Source organism: Anoplophora glabripennis, unplaced genomic scaffold (assembly GCF_000390285.2).
Source record: "Anoplophora glabripennis isolate ALB-LARVAE unplaced genomic scaffold, Agla_2.0 scaffold1166, whole genome shotgun sequence".
In the NCBI taxonomy this organism is placed as follows: Eukaryota; Metazoa; Arthropoda; class Insecta; order Coleoptera; family Cerambycidae; genus Anoplophora; species Anoplophora glabripennis.
In genome coordinates, this window is record NW_019417248.1 from 65974 (window position 1) to 85960 (window position 19987).

The 19987-nt window shown below is 31.3% G+C and overlaps 2 protein-coding genes across 2 annotated transcripts in view; one reads left to right on the forward strand and one right to left on the reverse strand.

Annotated features, from left to right (window-relative positions):
- LOC108915470 (angiotensin-converting enzyme-related protein-like) overlaps window positions 1-14071 on the reverse strand; it is a gene marked incomplete at its 5' end in the record, with an annotated part of 48146 nt that extends 34075 nt beyond the window's left edge. Inside the window, one exon of the mRNA XM_018721505.1 lies at window positions 13926-14071. Coding sequence (XP_018577021.1) covers window positions 13926-14071 — 146 coding nt within the window. The remainder of the gene's footprint in view (window positions 1-13925) is intronic.
- A 784-nt stretch (window positions 14072-14855) lies between these two features.
- LOC108915471 (tetra-peptide repeat homeobox protein 1-like) lies at window positions 14856-16719 on the forward strand. The gene is made up of 2 exons (XM_018721507.1): window positions 14856-14895; window positions 15530-16719. The coding sequence occupies exons 1-2, from the start codon at window positions 14872-14874 to the stop codon at window positions 16604-16606; spliced, it is 1101 nt and encodes a 366-aa protein (XP_018577023.1). The 5' UTR covers window positions 14856-14871; the 3' UTR covers window positions 16607-16719.
- The last annotated feature ends 3268 nt before the right edge of the window (window positions 16720-19987 follow it).

Here is a 19987-nt window from a genome sequence, read left to right on the forward strand (position 1 = left end):
CCCCCGTACCCACCCCAATGGACCTTGTGGAAATAAATGGATTAGTCCATCAAATTGCTCATCAAAATTTAGCTGTGTATACCAAATTTCATTCATTTATCACAACGCGATTGAGAGATATTGCAAAAAAATGATTTCCATTCCTCCCTCTTCAATAGGTCCCTGTGCCATTAGGAAGCATTTCCGGACCCATGTTCATATGGACTTTTTTACTTAGTTTTGATCATAGAATCGGCCTGTTCAGGGTTGGCAGCTAATTATGAGACACCCTGTATACTATTTTAAAACAACAAAATACCTATAATTGGACTGTCTCACAATTCCACGCTTTTTACTTTTAACTTGTTAAATATGAAACAAAAATGACGTTAGGATATTGTTTAAATTTTCTCAAACGTTATACCTGTAATAATAAATTGTGACATTGAATTTTATAACAACTCATGAGAAATAAAGAGCAAAATAGGTTGGCCAACAAAGCTTTATTACATTCCAAATTAAACCATCAAATTATTGAATTTATTATTAAGAAATTAATCTGGATTTTTGTAATAAATCTTAGATTTTACTTTTTCTAAAAAATTTGATACTGTATTGACTGAGAAAATGGTAAATATTTTACCGCATTGTAAAGGTATTAATCTAATTTAAACAAGTTCAGAATTTTTCCCAAAAAAATCTGAAAATGAAATCAAATAATGTTATTCGAAGAAATCTAAGAATGAAAAAGATATCCAACCCGTCTCCTAGCTCTAAGTCTCCTAAATGCTGATATTGCAGGAAACAATTACTCATTACTCTATTACTCCTCAACTAGCAGAGAATTATACCGAAGAACTTAACAACATTTAAGAAAAAACTGTAGAAACAATTAATTAATTATTAAATTTGTTTGAATTAGCTTAATACATTTAGAATGGTAAAAAAATATGAAAGCTAATAAGGAACATACAACATAGGAATATTAAAAAAATGTAAATATATAAATATTTTAATTATAATTGTTTCCTTGACATTGGTTATAAGTATCGAAGTTCAAAAAAATTTTTTGCACATACAAGTAAATAAGTGCACAATATTTATTGATCGTTAAAATCTAAGAGGGACCTTTTATGTAAAAATTAATATTAACGCCATTTATTAATTGGAAAAGTAACAGTTTAATTTTAATAATAAATATTGAGGCGTAAAAAATTATCTGAAAAATACTTGTAATAATCTCTTATGACATTGAACTATATAGCTTGTGAGAAATAAAGACAACAATAGCTTGCCCAACAAAGCTTTATCCAACAACTTTCACCTTCCAAATTAAACCATCTAATTATAGCGCTTTAAAAGTATTAAGAAAATAATCTGAATTATACAGAGTGTAAATAAATAAGTACGCAAAAGTTAAGAATGTTGGTAATTAAGAAACATTTTTCATCATCTCTTTCCTGCAGATTCATGGCACTTTAAACGGGGAGATAATTTGTTTTTATTTTTTTTCCCCTTAAACATGGAGATAGTTACAAACAGAATATACCTAATCTTACGTAAACTTTGCTACTGCCTAAAAGACATTTACTGGAATGTTATAAATATTGCTCTTCGGTTGTAAGGTGTAAAAGTAACCACCTCCAAAAGTAAATTTATTGCGCAACCTTTTCCTATGGCCAATAATGTTAATTTAAAAACCTATTTTAGATAGCTTGATTTATTTGAAACAGTGAATGTTCCATGGATATAAACAAAATTCAAAATATCTTAATTAGAATAATTATTTTGCATTTTTCTCATCGGGCAAATACTTGATACTTGTAGAATACTGAATGACAGTACCAATATTTGTATCTCAAGCCATATTTGATTATATTTTTAAAGTAATATTCTTGAGAATATAAGTAAACCGCAAATATCTGAGAAAATTGAAACTGTAACCCCTACATTGAAAAGAGAATTCGATTTTCTATAATATGACGAAAAAAAAAATACAGGGTGTTCCATTTGAATTTGAAAAGTTTTCTCGGTTTTAAGTTTTCAAAATGTAACGTAAAAAATGAGACAGCTCTGTCAACATTTTTATAAAATGACGATTATCTCGAAAACGATTAGATTTAGGTGCAGGGAAGCTTTATCATTTTTGACTTATTTTCAATTTATCTTGTCTTGTCCCATTTAAAATAATGAAGTTCGCAGCTATTTTCGGTATAACCGGAAATGCTAAGTTGATGGCATTATTTTAATTGAAGATAACATAGGTATCTGACAACCCCCGTAAACAAAATTTCAGTCATATTATCTTTGGTTCCTCTGAAACGTTTAACAGGCCACTTACCATGAAGAACCCTGTATAATATTAGACCTAAACAGTTAGCCAAGTTATAGACCACCAGTTGTTTATAAAATGGCTCACGAAACTGTTTCACTTGCCTTGTATTATGTGCATGCGTATCCATAATATATGTGAATTTATACTCATTTATAAAAACATAATATGTAGGTACACATTTCAAATATAAAAAGTGCTGGAAGTGTACGAAGTAAAATTGTTTCGACAAGTTTTTTGGATGATAGGCCAAATATACATCTTAAAATTCTCTTTTGAGCAATAAAAACATTACCAACATGAGACGAAAGTCCCCAAAAATAGATTCCGTATCTTAGACGTGACTCCACCTGAGCATAGTACAGACATATTAATTGATCAACATTTAAAACGCTTCGCAAATTGTTTAGTTCGTCCGACACTCTAATAATTAAGTTTTTAATTAATCTATCGCATTGTCGTTTCATTTACGGTCTTGCTAATGGACATTCTTTACAGTCACTTCAAATTTTGGGATTAAATGAATCCTGAACGTATTACTCCACGTTACACGTTGTTTGCACTCCTACATGAATAGTTACGTATAATTTTACTGTCCAAAAAAAGAACTTATGGTCGGAGTCCTCTCCATAGAACAGCCATTTGATGAAGGACTGGACACCGGTTCTAAAAATATTGCTTTGTTGTGGAATACCAACCAATTGATGGTATGGTCCACCACACCCAGCGTGAATAAGATGGTTGTAAAACCATTAAAATAAATTAATTAGTATTTTTTTTAATAACGTTGAAGGTTAAAAATATAACATAAAATTACACGAATTTTGAATCAAAATTCTAGTTCAAAATAACGTGGATTATCGTAACACTTTAATGGTTATTTTCGACTGAAGGTTAATGTATCAATAAACGTTATTTTAACATTCGTGTTGTCACTGGAAAAGAACAACTTTTGTATCCCTTTCGCTACGGCGATTTCTGTTCCTTTAGTCAAGATTTTTCGCAGAGTCTTACATTTTCTTAATTTTAATTCTATAAAAGAAAAATACTGAGCTTTTGACGCATACCTTGTTTACAGACGAAGCTATCAAAAATAATCGGTAATTGATCTATAACGACCACATACACGAAGAAAAAATCCACATGCCTCAGCCTAAATTCATCAGTTCATCAGTTTTTCCGAATAAGTACTTGCAGTATTTCTTAAAACGTGCTTAAAGCTCTAGAGCCTATACTTTCCCTAATATCGTACCTCGCCGACCTTAGTTGGACACCCTTTGTATAGGGTCATTTAAAAAATTTTGTACAAGATAGCATTATTGATTGTTTTGTGGTAGTTCAACATTCTTCAGGAATTTTTTATTGGATCAATATTTCGACTTTTCTAATGGTGGGAGATTTCTAACATCTATTTTTATATTTTATTATTTTNCCCCGGTAGCCGGCGATGCGTCGTATTTATACGAGTTACCAAACATCGAGAACCATCCACTTTGTTCGGGGATCGACGTGTTTCGCGAATCTATAATCTAGTTGATGCGACAGATTTCTAGTCTCGTAATAATATGCTTGGACCGGAGCGCGGCGAGTAGAATACTTTTAAAATTCGTTGGTGGGTCGCATAAACATCGACAGTGGGCCGCATGCGGCCCGCGGGCCGCGGTATGTACATTCCTGCTGTATGGATAGCCGGATTCATTGCGTATAACTTTTTTTATTTGTTCTATCTATTGACAGAAAAGGTAGGGGAAGCCCCTAATATCTGACCAGAAAAATGCTTTTTTTTAAGGATTGGTTTATCAAAAACCCATAGTGTTGGAAAGATCTTTTCATGCTTTATCTCGTGGTGAATGCGTAATCTCATTTACCTCGATATGGAAACCTATAGATGACATTATTTCAAAAGAATGCCGTTTTATAAATTTTTCTCAAAAATTTTAAATGCAATGCTATAGTTTTCTTCACATAAATGAATTCAGTACAAAAAAATTGATGAATTGTGAATAAGTTTGAATTTTCTAAGGAAAGTGTTGTTTAAATGGTATAGCTTATTTAATTCGTCCCTATTATCACGTAGAGGCGTATGTGTATATCCATTTCTTGGATTATCCACCCCTACGTGATAAGAGGGACGAATTATTATTGGCGCTATTTATCTCTGGCGGCCGAGCTATAAACTTGAAAACTATTTCCAGCGATTTATTAAATACATTTTTTCCCGAAGCTCTAGAGCCTATACTTTCCCTAATATCGTACCTCGCCGACCTTAGTTGGACACCCTGTGTATGGGGTCATTTAAAAAATTTTGTACAAGATAGCATTATTGATTGTTTTGCGGTAGTTCAACATTCTTCAAGAATTTTTTATTGGATCAATATTTCGACTTTTCTAATGGTGGGAGATTTCTAACATCTATTTTTATATTTTATTATTTTAAACCTCCTTTTATTCTGTTTATTATTATTATTTCTTTGTCCTTTATTTTAATCTACTTGTAACGTTGTAATAAAATTAATAAACCTTCTTTCGAAACAAAATTCTGCATGCACTGTGGATATTTTATTTCTATTGAAGATTTTATAAATGGCCATATTGACGACAAAAACTGTTACTCAAGAAATTAGTTGTAAAGGTACCTACTTACTTCTACCCCTTATAACCAAAGGGAAAGATGAACACTTTTCTTCTTACACAGTTTTTTGAGGAAAGGAATTACATTCATACACAATGATGAAATTAGATCAGTGGACTTTGCGGGTGTTGGTTCCATTAATTTAATTTTAATCAATTTAATCAATGTAGGTAGTTTTGTAAGACATTATTAAATTGGTCATTTCACAAACAACGTAAGTCACGGTAATGAGTTTTTGACGATAACATTGTTCTTTTATATAATTATAGCGACTGTATAAGAATATCCTTCGCCTACATATGGCAGCCACATTTTACAACTCGAGTACAAACAAATGCATAGTCGTGAACTTAACTTGTCTTACCTACAGTTTGACCCAGGATTAAGTTGCAAAATTTCGACCTCATATTAACTGATAAAAAGCAACATTTGTTTCGAAAACCCTTCAGCTTTTTTTTTAAATTTTGTTATTCTAAGTCGAAACGTTTAGCTGAGTAATAATAATAAACAAAAAGAAGCACGTTAGCTTTATCTTAATTAGTAGGTACAAAATACAGGAGAAAAATGAGTTTTCCAAAAAATTCAGCAATTTCGGAAAACACACAGATCTGTAGTTTCAGTCAGTACGACACATTTTAATTTTTTAGGTCAGGGTCCCCTGTGATTTTTTTTTAGATATATATAGACTTTGTTATATTCTTATGCTGATCTGAAACTTGCTTTGGAGATGTTTAAAGGTTGCACTATGGGCTATACTATAACGTTGTTCAGTTTTCTTTCGTTAATTATTGATCAGGAATTAGTTACGAATTTTGACAAGTCCTCTAACAGATTGTCTAAATAGAGTTGGACTGTATGGATCTACATTCAGACACTTCAATAGGGCAACAAAAATTATATGACATGTGAAGTTTTAGACTATAGAAGCAGAACTAAAATTAGGTTTAGAAGAATTGTAATAGGTATCATTCAACCCATGGTAAAACTATACAGATTAGGGCAGTAAATCAGGGTAGTGGAATGGGAGATACATAAAAAATAAGAAATTCGGTACGATAAATCAAAAGCCTGTACTATCTCCGGAGGCACCGCTGGGCAGTTATCACAAAAAAATCCTTGAAAGTTAATACAAACATTGAGTTATTTGTCAATTAAATTAATTTGATTTCCGTTACATGTAAATTAAAAATGTATTGATCTAATTTGAAACAAGTCGTTCACTAGCTGACTGAAATATTACATTTCCTGTCAGTGCGTTACTAGTTATTCAACGAAATGTACACATAGACATCATGAGATTTTATTGTACCAATAAATAAAAAAATATTTACGGATTACTTTATAAAGAAAGTAATAGTAACGCTGCTAATTTTGACCTGCTTTAGCAACCATTCTGATTTAAATGTCCCTAAAGCTTTCTTTTCATTTTTGGTCCATAAAAATATGTAAGGCCTTGATCTGAAGAATGAAAACATTTCCGCACCAAATTTATACAAATTAAATCATGAATAGAACATCTTATAAAGGAGTTCCGATTGGCAAGTATGCATGTTCAAGTATTCAATAACATCAATTCTTTGAAATTTCTCAGTATTTCTTAAATATTTAAAAATTGTGTCTCATTGTCAGAGTGCAACAGGAAAGGATATCTATTGGAAATTAATTTCTAATCATACGTATATATTATCGTCGATCATAAAGCGGCGTATCTCGGTTATACAAACTTTAGAGTTACAAAATGAGAATAAATTCTTTATTTTGTTGAATAAACAATTGTCTCAATTGCTACAACGCATAGCAGTGACATTTAATAGAAAATAAACTAGAAGTACATATAAAATTCGTATAATCCAATGCAAATACTATTTTAATTGATCTAAACTAAATAATTTCTGGCAAGAACAAGCGGTTCGTTTCAGGCCCCATGCCATCTCAGTTATTTCAATTAACACAAACCGTGGTTTATACATAACCAAGATTTAAGTTCCTTATTAGGGCCATGTGCCGTAAAAGGAGCTATCATTATTATAATTAATAGGTGATTACGACAGATTTGTTGGGATTCACTGCAAAAACGTTGACATTATATTAAACTGTTACATACAAAATGATAGCGAAACATGGGTATTAATATTGTGCAAGAAAATTTATGATATATATTGCTTATAAATTTATCTTATAGCGTTAAAATTGATGTTTACATAAGAGTGCAATAACAGGTAGAATAAGAAAAAATATTAAATTTAAACGAATTTTTATCTTATTTTTTAAGAGAACCTTTTAATTTTTTTATATGAAATGTAAATATATGTTTTTGAATTTTATTTTCGAAAAATGTGCCTGCCATCGTCCGTTTTAAATTTATAATTATAATTACAGTAATTAGCTGGAAAAACGTACACACCACATCTCACTTCTCCTATTTCATATCAACATCTAGGTATGGTTTTATAAGTCATTTTTTTAATGAATATACATATTAATTATTTATTATTTTTTTGCTTGTTCAACAATATCACATTCTAACAACAACCAGCCTATCAAATAAAGTTATGTTCCTACTTATAAAACAAAAAGCCTGTACAAAAAATGTTTGATTCGTGCGTGTCAAAAAAAATAATAGAAGGATGGTCTTAATGGGTTACACTGTACATTAATTTTAACTTCTAAATGATTTTTTTCCTCTCACTGAAAGTATACATATTGATAATTGTATTCTATAATTCCGATGCGCTTAAACATTTATTATTTATCAGTAAATTTATATTAGCATTTCGTTGATCATTGCATTGCATCTTATATGAATTTTGCAATAAATATTTTATGTAACTAATTTGCATTTGTATTACACTACAACTTTTCGATATAATCACTGTTTAATTGTATTCCTATATTTCAGCGTAAAACCAGCTTTTTAATATCTTCTTCTTGGAAGTTTTTTTGAAATCCAGCAGTATGGCTTGTTTGCAGGGAACTGGTTTCCCAGCTAGTGTGCACAGCTGATATAATTTTTTTTACTTGGTGGTACTAGAAAGTTGACAAAACAAACAAGTTTTCAGAATTCGCCCCGATGTTGCCACATCGTCAATCGCAACAACACCCCCCTGCTACACGGCTTTGCCTGTTTGGGAATTTTTATGCCCAAAAATTGTTCCAATGCTTCCACAGACACCCTACAGTTCCTACCTAGGCTCTGTGATTTTATTGTTGTTCCTCTAAAAAACTGTGAGTAGTAGTTAAATTACTTTCCAGAAAACAATTTCCAATAGGTACTGCTAGGATTAACAGAAAAGCAGTTGGAAGGTGGCAACATTTAATTGTGAAATTTTTTAATAAAAGTATTTTTAAAGAAATCTATTTCATTACTTTTGGAATACAATTCGTCCATATATGTTTCTAATATTTTTACAATTCTACTAAAAATCCTCCAAAACGGCAGTTCCCCACTTTTCTATTCAAATTTTTTGTAAATATTTGCGTGAAATGTTCAAATTATTCTTGCTAAAAATGCTACATACCTAATATTTACTTATTCGTAAATACCATATTTACTGCAACACCATTTTTGCAATAATTTTAAAACATGAAGAAACATGGCCTCCCTGTCTTCGTAATTGCATTTCTTAATCAAACATCAAACAAAGCAACAAAAAGATATGTGGTTGCATTTAAATTTTTTGAGAACCAAGTTAATTACTTTTGAGTTATAACAAAAATAAAAGACTCTTTAAAATAAATCATAGTTTATTTACTGTTAATTGGGATAAGGCGAACTCAATCCATATTTTAAATGAACATGTTATCTTTCATCCTGCTGTTGCCTTTGTAATTAGAAAAAAATTGTTGAGATAAAATTTGTGGGGTATTAAACAAAGATTATTAAAAATATACTTCTGACCTACATTGTATGCATGATAGGTATTTGGAAATATTAATGATATTTTTTATACCATAGCAAATGTTCTAACTAGGGTCGGAACAAGGAATTTAAAATATTTTTGACTCTATTTTAAAGGATTAATTCAAACATTTTTCATTTCATTCATTTTTTTAAATCTTATCCAATGAAGTCAAACAATATTCTTCAATATCAGAAGTCTTGGTATGCAAAAGATACCTAGTACGAGAAGTAAATAAAAATATTGTTATATAGAAAAACAATTATTTTTTCTAAAAGTTCAATGTTATATACAGGGTGTTCTGAAAAACACTAGCAAAAATTCAGGGCCTGATAAAATTTCAAAAATATTACAAACGGGTAAATTTCAGCACTTCTTACAAGAGCACCTTTCTTGTTTAGAATAAAATTTGCCATAACAGCGAGTGACAAAGGGGCAAAAACATGAACCTCAAAAAGTTAGGATCTAAAATGTTCCCACGAAGTACTGCATTGAACGCTTTGTACGATATAGCCAAAAATTAATAACTCCAGAGCATTTAGCATCCCCAGAAATCTCACATAACATAATTTCAGTTCAACTAGATTCTAAAAAATTATTTTCAACGTTCTTGAAAACGGAAAAGATACGTCCATGGTTCATGGGAACAAATTGTAATATTTTTTGAAATTTTATCAGGCCCTGAATTTATGATAGTGTTTTTCAGAACGCCCTGTATAATTTTGTTTTGTTAATAATTATATATTCAATACGAAACTGGGTTACTTGATGAAACAATCCCAAGTAAAATGTGGAAACAAAAAGTTCTCTTTGTAGTGGTTGCTTGTTATGCTATTAGAGTTTGTCAAATATGATAAACTGCGAGAATACAAGATATTGTGTGTGTGTGTTTTGTGTTAATTACATTGAAACATTATTTTTAATTTTTATTTTCAGATAAATTATTTATTAATCTGTTTACAAAGTACTGCTAGTATAATTTTATGCTAGTTGGAGCATGTAGTCCATAAAATAGTTGTTTCCCACAATATCAGTAGTTGCGAATATTGTCTGTGGTGTTAGAAATATCTTTTGAATACCTAAATTTCTGGTATCGAAAAGCATTGTCTGATTTCATTTGATCATACGAAGCATATCCACAAAGTAAGAAAACTCAATTTTTTTAAATCAAAACGGCAATACTGCCGTTAAATAAATATACATACGTATATTTATGAAAAATTTACATATTCAGAAAGGTACATCAAATACTATTTTTCAACGTAGTCATCTTCAACCTCAATGCACTTTGTGAGCCGAGGGATGGGCTTTCTATTACCTTCGTCAAGAAAAATCTCCCGCCGCCCCTTGAGCCTATTATTTCACGGCACTGTAGACCACATCGTCAGAAAACATTTTTCCACCCAAAACCAGAGAAAAGATGTAATCATAAGGTGCTAGATCAGGGCTGTGAGCGAGGGGTGGTTGATGATGTTCCAATCGAATGAATCCAATAATTGCTTTGTGGTGGTGACTGTGTGGGGACGATATAACAAGCATTCTCCCTTCGTTAACATTCTCCTTCTTTTGTTCTGTATCACCCTCTGTGGAGTTTTCAGGGTTTCACAGTACCGCACAGCAATAACTGTTTCCCCCTGGGGCAAAAGGTCAATAAGGAGAATCCCTTTACGGTCCCAAAACACAGTTGCCATGATTTTTCAGAACGAAACAATGGTTTTGAATTTCTTCGTTAATATGGTCGTCACTGCATTGATTGTCTTTTCGTCTCAGAGGTGTAGAGGGCCACACACGTTTCGTTGCTAGTCAGAATACAGTCAAGAAGTTCATCGGACGGGATTCGGAATAATGATACTCATTTCAACACGCCACTACAACAACAGTTCTCAACTCGCCGAAACAAATCAATGCGCTTTCTGCTTCCCAACACCTTGGCCTTGAAGGCAATGTTGCCAACTTTATCGGGAACAAAAACCACAGAACATCAGAGTCTTAGTACTTTTCCTGTGTGCATATGCCTCGTATTTTTTAGATAGTTTTTCCAATTTGTTTGAATTGTCTTAGAGCATATACCACGGGAGGCAGCGTCCCAGTGGTCGACAGTATAGGGAAGGTTGTAGAGAAAGAGAGGTATAGGAGGGGAGATGCTATCTCTCTCTAGCAGCACGCGATTGGCTGCCGTCCTCTCCCCTTGTCAACGACAGATGCTGCTGTTCACGGCAAAACCAATCTATACCTCTCTCTCTCTCTCTCTCTACAACATCCGATACACTCTCAGCCACTCGCTGCCTCCAGTATATATGCTCAAAGAGCTTAACAGTTTTAAATTAGAGTAGAAAATACAAAAGTTGGTAATAGAATACATGTTTTCTAAAATATTTTGAATTAACTTTTATTTTGTCATATTTGTGGACAGACCTTTCACCTTAAAACTGAATGAATTGAATTAAAAGCCTCAGGTAATCACACTGTATATTTTCCCGCTACCTACCAGATGAAAAAAATTTAATTTTCTTCAATAACAAGTCTTTTTCCTACATGTTGCAATTTTTTTCATATAATCGATATAACAGTTGATAAGAAATAAAATAAAATTTACTTCAGGCAATCGTAGTCCTAATAAAGCCTCCCAAGTTATGCCATTGCGCAATGGCTATATAACAAAATTAATGTATTAGGTTGAATGGTATAGTTACTTTGTAGGTTACTCATTTTGTGCATAAAACATGACTTTGAAAGTGAATTCCATTGAAATTATATCTAAATGAGCACACTTTCCGCTATAATTAATTGCTGTATGGAATTACTTTTTGACATCTTATTTCTAAAATCCTGGACGTAATTAAATTTAACTGGGTCAACTCCTTTATGTCTTATATAATAATGGCAGTTTTGAAATGATACAGATTCTTCAAGAAGTGCTTTGTAATCCATATGTAAACATATGCAGTAGCGTGGGACTAAATGTGCCAGGTAATGAGTAAACAAAAAAATATTCAAATTATTCTATTCAAATTATTCTCTGCAGTAACAAAGTCGAGTGGACAGTAAAGTGGATATGGTAGCTTTTAAATAATTAATGACATGTGTTTCCCAATATCCATACTAATAGTTTTTATGAAAATTAATACAAACAAACTATGATATTAATTAATGCATATTTTTAATTTATTGAAAGCGTAACATAACAATCCATCACTGATATTCTCGTATATATGTATAAAAGTATTAAGATGTTATTTACATACATATTTACAACCTGTTTTCTAAAAATACTTATAAATATTTGCATAAATTATAAAAAATTCAAACTTTCCACATACTCATATATGCAATTTGCTATTACTTGTATAATTAATATATTTGGTAAATACATTCAGTACTTTATTAGGAATCCATGAGTGATTTCCATATACAGGATGGTTAAAACATTATTCTTTCGGAAATTTGATGACAGGGTTTCATTTTGAGTTTTTCAAAATATTGAGAATATGGTTGGCAAATAGTAGGGGATAAAAGGAATGAAGTAATGCATTTTCAACGATTATGATTTTTTTAAATGCTATTGATGAACATTTTCTGCGTTTTGCTGCCTGGTAGGTACTAGTAAAAGATTATGCGTATGATGTCGAATATTTCCCATTCTGTGAGCATATAGCCCAATATCTATCACAATTGAGAAATTTGGAAATTGTATTTTAAATTTCCACATAAATACTTCACTTTATTAATCATTTTAATCGTTATACAGATTCTAAAATTTCAAAAACTTTGAGAAATCTAATAAAAGTATAGGTATGTATCATTTTAAATTTCTCTTGTGTCTATAATTGTGCCTCAGAAACGCAATATCCTGCAAGGATTCTTTATAACAGCTTAAAGGAAACACTGAAGGTCGATAGTGGAAGGAATAAATTTGAGATTAGTGGCAGATTTCATGATTTTTCACTGGCCTAAATAGTGCTTTGTAATTATCAGTATACGTTTCCTGCCAACACTATACAATTTTACAAGAAACTGAATACTTAAAAGTTTAATATATTAATTACACACACATACTAAAAGGTGATTTTACTAAATTATTAAATTTAGAAAGAAATACCATTTTTTAAAACTAAATGTTTACATTTGTCTACCAAATCTGTAATCTGGTGAAATAAGTCAACATAAATTTTAAATAGTAGGAGAATTGCAGATTATTTGAAGGGCTATGCTAAAAAATTGAAAACACGTTTTTAAAGCCATTTTTGCTTCTATTGCCATCATCAACTTTCTTAAGTATAAACTTTTCCATGTTTTTGGAGTAGTGCATTCTCTTACTCTCTTCGGTGCAATGGTTATTATATCAAATTGATTAGACATAATTTAAGAATCCCTTAAAGCCAAAATATTTATTTATTTATGTTACCTGTATATTGTTTGTATTAAAAAAATAATAACAGTAGATAAGTCGATAGTCGATACTCGCTACTAAATGATAAAACTTCGCGTTGGAAATCTAATTCCAATTTTTATGTAACACTATTTAATCGAAAATATTTATTTCTTCAAAATATTTCCTAGACTAATGAGAATATTCACTATTTTCTCTTTAGAATATAAATTACACAGTTTAATCTTAATTACGAGAAATGGTTAAAATTTTTGTAGAAAGGTTCATCAGATTTACATGGATCCCATCTGAATTAAATAATTTTCGTACAATTACATATTTTTAAATTTTTTATTTTTGTCTTGATCTAACACTATTCCAGGCAGCACAATAATACCTACATTTTTTTAAATCATCGAACATATACTAGATACGTAAATACATATATACGACAGAAACAAAATTAGCATCATTTTATTGAATAACAAAACATTATTTAGTAAACGTGGATATATAAAATATATCTTTTAATAAATATATGAAGTATATGAAACACTATAATGCCTTAATTATGAATAATATAGAATACGAAAATATTAAAGTTTGATTTTAAAGAAATTGGAATTTTATTTTGAACTATTGGTCAAATATAGAAATAATACAATTATTTTATAAGCCAAGCGCCAATTTAAAAAATTATATTTATTTACTTACGTCAGGATTTTTCCAGCTTCCTTACTTCTGTATATGTCGCATTTGTGCAACGGACGAGATGGGTCGGAAGGAATATACTGCCCTGATGCTGAGCACAATGCTCTATAAATTTGAAATTGAAGAATAGTGCTCACGAAATACCTGTAACAAAATTTTCGTTGTTAGCTTTATAAACAATAGCAAATGGGTTCAAATTTTTGTAATTTTATTAATTAAATACCTATTGAATTAACTACTAAAAATTAATAATATTATTTTAATTTTTATTAGGCTTGTGTGTGGAATGTAAATTATGACATTAAAATAATGATTTAGATTGGAAAATTCAAACATCAGTCTGCACAAAATCTCTTAGTTTGAAGAGAAAAAAATATTTGAATAAATGGTTGGTATTGAAAAAAAATTAAAAAAAATTACTTGCCATTCTGATTATCGAATTTTACAGACACGTTAGATCCTGCATAGCTGTATGCAATAATAATTCATCAAACATTTGGAATGGCCCGTGAAAATCTTCTAAATTTAAAATTCATAGCGCGGGCCGTTCTCCAAACGCTAACAATGCAAGCCATGACGTTACAATGTGTATGCCACACAATGGAAAAGAGTTTCATAACAATGAGAATCAACAAGTTTAAGGACGGGGTACTTTCCTCGCAAGAATTTCAATATTTTGTAAAGATATTAAACCAGCGGAACGTCTGGCAACCGAATACCATCTGACATCACGCATGCATGTGAGTGTTACGTAAAGGACGCGAATCCTGCCTCCTAGATTATGGTGGCTGAAAATTGACTTTCTCAACATTGGAAGCGAATCGGTTTTCTGGGGGAAGAAGTTTTGCACAAGAAGAAGTGGCGGCTCATGAAAGTAACCAAGGAGTATAAAAGTCATTGAAGACCTCAAAAAGGTATACAGTTTATTTGTAGGACTACTACAGTCTTCATGAACACTAATATGAAGCCATTGGTTAGTTTCAGTGATTATTGTGATACATATTGTGATATTGTGATTTAGTGCCAAATTCTGGATTAAATAGTGCGATTAACAATTTAGTTAATTTACAGTGTTTTTTTTTTGTAAAAAAAAATAGTATATCGATTTCTGATTCACAGTGCAAAAGTTGGACTTGCTTAAGTTAACTAAATTTTTTTTCGCACTTATTCCAAAAAGAATCATAAGAAATTGAAGCAAAATACAAATCTCTTGAATAATTTATAACTTAAATAAAATTAATGGATTTATTCACACAGTATTAATATAATTTTTCATTGCATAAGGAGTAATAATTTTTTAATTGACATATTAAACGTAATTATAACGTGGTGTGAATAATGTCATTTATTATTCATTATTACTAAATATGGAGCTATTAAACCAACTAGTTAATATTGGGAGCTAGGTGAAAACATTTCATTGATATTTAATTGACAATAAAAAGGCATATTATACGTTATGACCTACACATTAAATGGTATAATGATTTAATAATCTAGAATGTCCGTTACCAGTGACATAATATTTTGGTTTAAAGCAAATCGTAAAAAACATTTTTCTATCAGTTTTCTATGAAAATCTTAATATTTTTTTATTTTTGCTTTAGATTACGCTGTCGATCTTAGTCCTTGTGGCAGTGGCGGTAAACGCCGAGGCCAAGGAGAAGAAAGCAGTAGAAGCTGACAAGAAGCAGGCAAAGCGTGGATTACTTAGTTTGGGATACGGCTACGGCGGTGACTTCGATAATGGTTATCACGTAGGGCAAGGCGGACATGGAATTGCAGGCGGATATGCCTTAGGACTCGGTGCAATCGATTTAGGTCACAGCACTGCTGTAGAGAAAACCGTCACATGGTACAAAGGCGTACCGGTTCCATACCCAGTAGAAAAACACATTCCAGTTCCAGTAACCAAACATGTACCCTATCCAGTAAAAGTTTTAGTACCACAACCTTACCCCGTAGAGAGACCAGTGGCTTACCCAGTTAAAGTACCAGTAAAAGTACCTGTACCAGTTCCTCAGCCCTACCCCGTTGAAAAAATTATCCACGTTCCTGTTAAGGTACCAGTAGACAGGCCCTATCCTGTTAAGGTTTTGGTACCTCAGCCTTACCCAGTTGAGAAACATGTTCCATATCCAGTTAAAGTACCAGTACCCCAACCTTACCCAGTTGAAAAGCCCGTTCCTGTACCTGTGAAAGTACCAGTTCATGTGCCACAACCCTACCCAGTATACAAACAAGTACCATACCCAGTAAAAGTACCAGTCGACAGACCTTACCCAGTACATGTTCCTCAACCTTACCCAGTACATGTCATCAAGAACGTACCTGTTCCTGTCGAAAAGCCAGTACCTTATCCAGTTAAAGTAGCTGTAGACAGACCCTACCCAGTACCTGTAGATAGACCTTACCCCGTCCACGTAAAGGTTCCATACCCCGCCCCATACCCCGTCGAAAAAGCAGTACCATATCCAGTTGAGAGACCTGTACCATATCCAGTTAAAATTGCTGTTGACAGACCAGTCCCTGTACCAGTAGCAAAACCAGTTCCAGTATCAGTAGAGAAACCAGTCCCATATTACGTCAAAGTTCCTGTACCGGTACCAGTCCATGGTCATGAATATGGTGGTCACGAAAGTTATGACAGCTATGGAAGTTATGGCGGTTATGGCCACAAATAGATGAATTTTCGGTGATCCACACTATGTGTGTCTTCTTGTATCTCTTCGAAACTATTTATATTTTTCCTATGTTAACTGTTCTTAATAAATTCTGTTATATTTTTTTAAAGATATGTTCGTTTGTTATTTACGACTGTCAATTAGTAACGTTTAAAATGGTTAATTGCAAAAAATACCTACATATTGTGGAGGCGCGGTCATTTTCGAAATAATAATTAGTGAATATGGTCTTACAAAACAATAAGTAGTATTACGTTCTACGTTGTATTATGTGAGAAATTGGCTTCCTGCTATATGATACTCGCATGTTGCAAGCCTACTTTTGTCATGCAACAAATTTTAATTTCATTGGAACTTTCATTACCTTGATGCTAGGTTAGCCAAGTTAATAAAGGTGTAGTGTAAATCTCGATTAAGAAAAAAAATTTTACGCACTAAGTTTTAACATTCAATTACACATTAATTCGCGAAAATAATTTCAGAATCTTATACCGGTCACTGTGTTTAAGAAAATGGTAATTTAACAATGTGTAACTTTATTGTTACTTCTTTAGTAGGTTTAGAATGAAACCAATTGAAATATTTTAAGTTACTTAAGAAATACCTACTTACTGCTATTGGACATATTAATAAATATATTGGAAACTTTTCAAATGTTCTCTACGGTAACTTAAAAATTGGTTCATGTAAGGAAAAATCGGGAATTTAAAAACATACTAATTTCTCTTTTAAAATAATAAACTATTTACATTGCTTTATCTTTCTGTAATTTATTACATTATAGTCTATTGGGAAAATAATTTTTTAAAAACTAATTAGACAATTCACTTCAAATATTTGACATATAGATATAGCCAAAGAAGTGATTGCTTAAAAATATTTTGTATTCTATAAAAAATTGTAGAGAATAAAGTGGAGGTGAATTTTGTTGAATATTATCTTTGTGAGTTTATTTTGAAATCCTAAAAGCATAATAAAAAGTTATTAGTTCTCAGTACGAATTCGTACTGTATTACACAGGATGAAATGAAAAGTTGGTCATACTTTAAAGGCGAATTTAACGCCATCAATTAATAAAAAAAACTTCTATGTACATTTGCCTGTAATTGCATAGTTTTCGAGATGAAGGGTGTTTCAGAATTAATTAGAGATATGGTGTATTGTAAAACCCAATTGAAGGAAACCATAAAATTAATATTTTAATTTATTTATGGATATGATTATTTAAATTGATATTATTATTTTAAAAATACCTTGACATTTCTAAAAATGTAACTACTTATACAGGCTGTTACAAATTCACTTCTCACTACAGGGATCTCGGAAATGGTAAGAGATACGAAGTAGCTTAAATGGGGGCAAAGTTATATAATCAGGGGACCAACATTATGCCTCTAAAAAATCAAAGCTAACATGATCAGTTCTCGAGATATTTGAAAAAAAAACTAAATTTTGTAAATCCGTTTTTATTTCATTTCTGCCTTGTTTGAGGTGATATTGAAAAAAGAAGAACACTTTCTCATGGCAACTTTTTGCCCTCTATCGAATGGTATAACCAATTTTTATATGTAACGTTTCGTCTTTTCAGGAACATCTTCAACTTCATTTTTTAAATACGACCCTGGAAATTTTATTACATTTTTTGCAAGCCTTCATGACCCCCAATACTGTACTGCCTCAACCCGAACTAGATTCAGTCGTTTTGTCACGAAAAATTCATCTGTATTCGTTTCAAATTTATCTAATTTTGTTTAGATTTCTTTGTCAAATTTCGGTCTAATTTTTTTCAGGATATTCATACAAATACATCTGACATACTCTTTCATAGTTGCGATTACAGGTATAATAAATTCCGATCATATTAGGCTTATCTTCATTTTCAACATTTTCATAATTTTAGGAAGGTTTTGGCTAACTTTTTATCACACACATTTATACACATTTAAATGATAAAAATCTAATATATAGGTTTTAATTGACATATAGATATAGCTTACATTATGTAGTTAGATCTTTAATAACAATATTCCTAAAGAGATTTTTCCAAAAAACCGTTTCTAAAGAAAGCCAGTCGTGGATTGCCAACTGCTTTATCGTAATTGGTTTAGGAAGTACCTACATCTACAAGAGCGTTATAGGGGCCGCCATGGAAAAATAATAGGGGCCGCCATGGAAAAATAATAGGGGCCGCCATGGAAAAATAATAGGGGTAGTTCATGTAAAATTTTTTTCTTAGACACCCTATTTTTGAGATAGAGTGTGTTGAAGTTGTTACTTTCCAAATGGTTTTCCTTAATTATCTTTAAATCGGCTTAAGATAAAAATGTCAAGATTTCTACGCGAGTAAACATCAACTGTGCGTTAAGAATAACGTTGCAAACGGTTTTTTTCTGATAAGCAGTGACACCGATACAGGTAATTGGAGGGGTTCAACTGAAAAAAAAAAAAATTTAAAATTCAAAATTTATATCATTTCTAAACGGTTCTGTAAAACATACTACAAAAAAAGGTATACTTGTCGAAATTCGGTAGCATGTACCATTTTCGAGAAAAATGAAGTTGCATAGAAGCAAATGGGGGACAATTTCAGCATCTACTGTAGTATTTCGAGTTTTGCACATTTATTTAATTGTGCAGCTGTTTTGTTCTGTATGTCTCCGAGTCTGTTTCCTAATATTTTTTTGTTTTTATAACTTTTTTAAGCATTCATGTCCATTAACAATTCAGTACATTCAACAATTGTTTATTTTAGTAAAGGTAGTGTAGTAGTTTACAAAATCTAAAATTAGTTATTAATAGATAATTAATTACCATAATCCGTTTATTTTGATTTTTAAATGTTAGTTTACAACAAGCTAAAACTTAATATAATTTTTTTTTTTTGTTAGTTAATAAAATGTTTTACAATTTAACTCTTTCATGAGATACGTTAGAAATTAAAATTATAGTCTTAAATGCAAATACTGTTGGTAGCAAAATGTCTTCTGCTCATTCAATGGTAAAGTCCTCTTTCAATGTAATATTTTGTTAATGTACTTGTGCCGCTTTATATGGGTAAAAAAAATGCAACTTCTTATTTCTTGAAAATGTTACATGCTACCGACTTTCAACATTTATTCATTTTCTTGTAGTATGCTTTAGAGTTTATAGAACCATTTAGAAATGTAATAAATTTTGACTTTTAACATATTTTTTTTCGATTGTATCCCTTCAATTACCTGTATCGGCGACAATGTTTTTCAGAAAGAAACCGTTTGCACATTATTTTTAACGCACAGTTGATGTTTACTCGTGTACAAATTTTGACATTTTTATCTTTAGCCGATTTAAAGATAATTAAGGAAAACCATTCGGAAAGTAACAACTTCAACACACTGTATC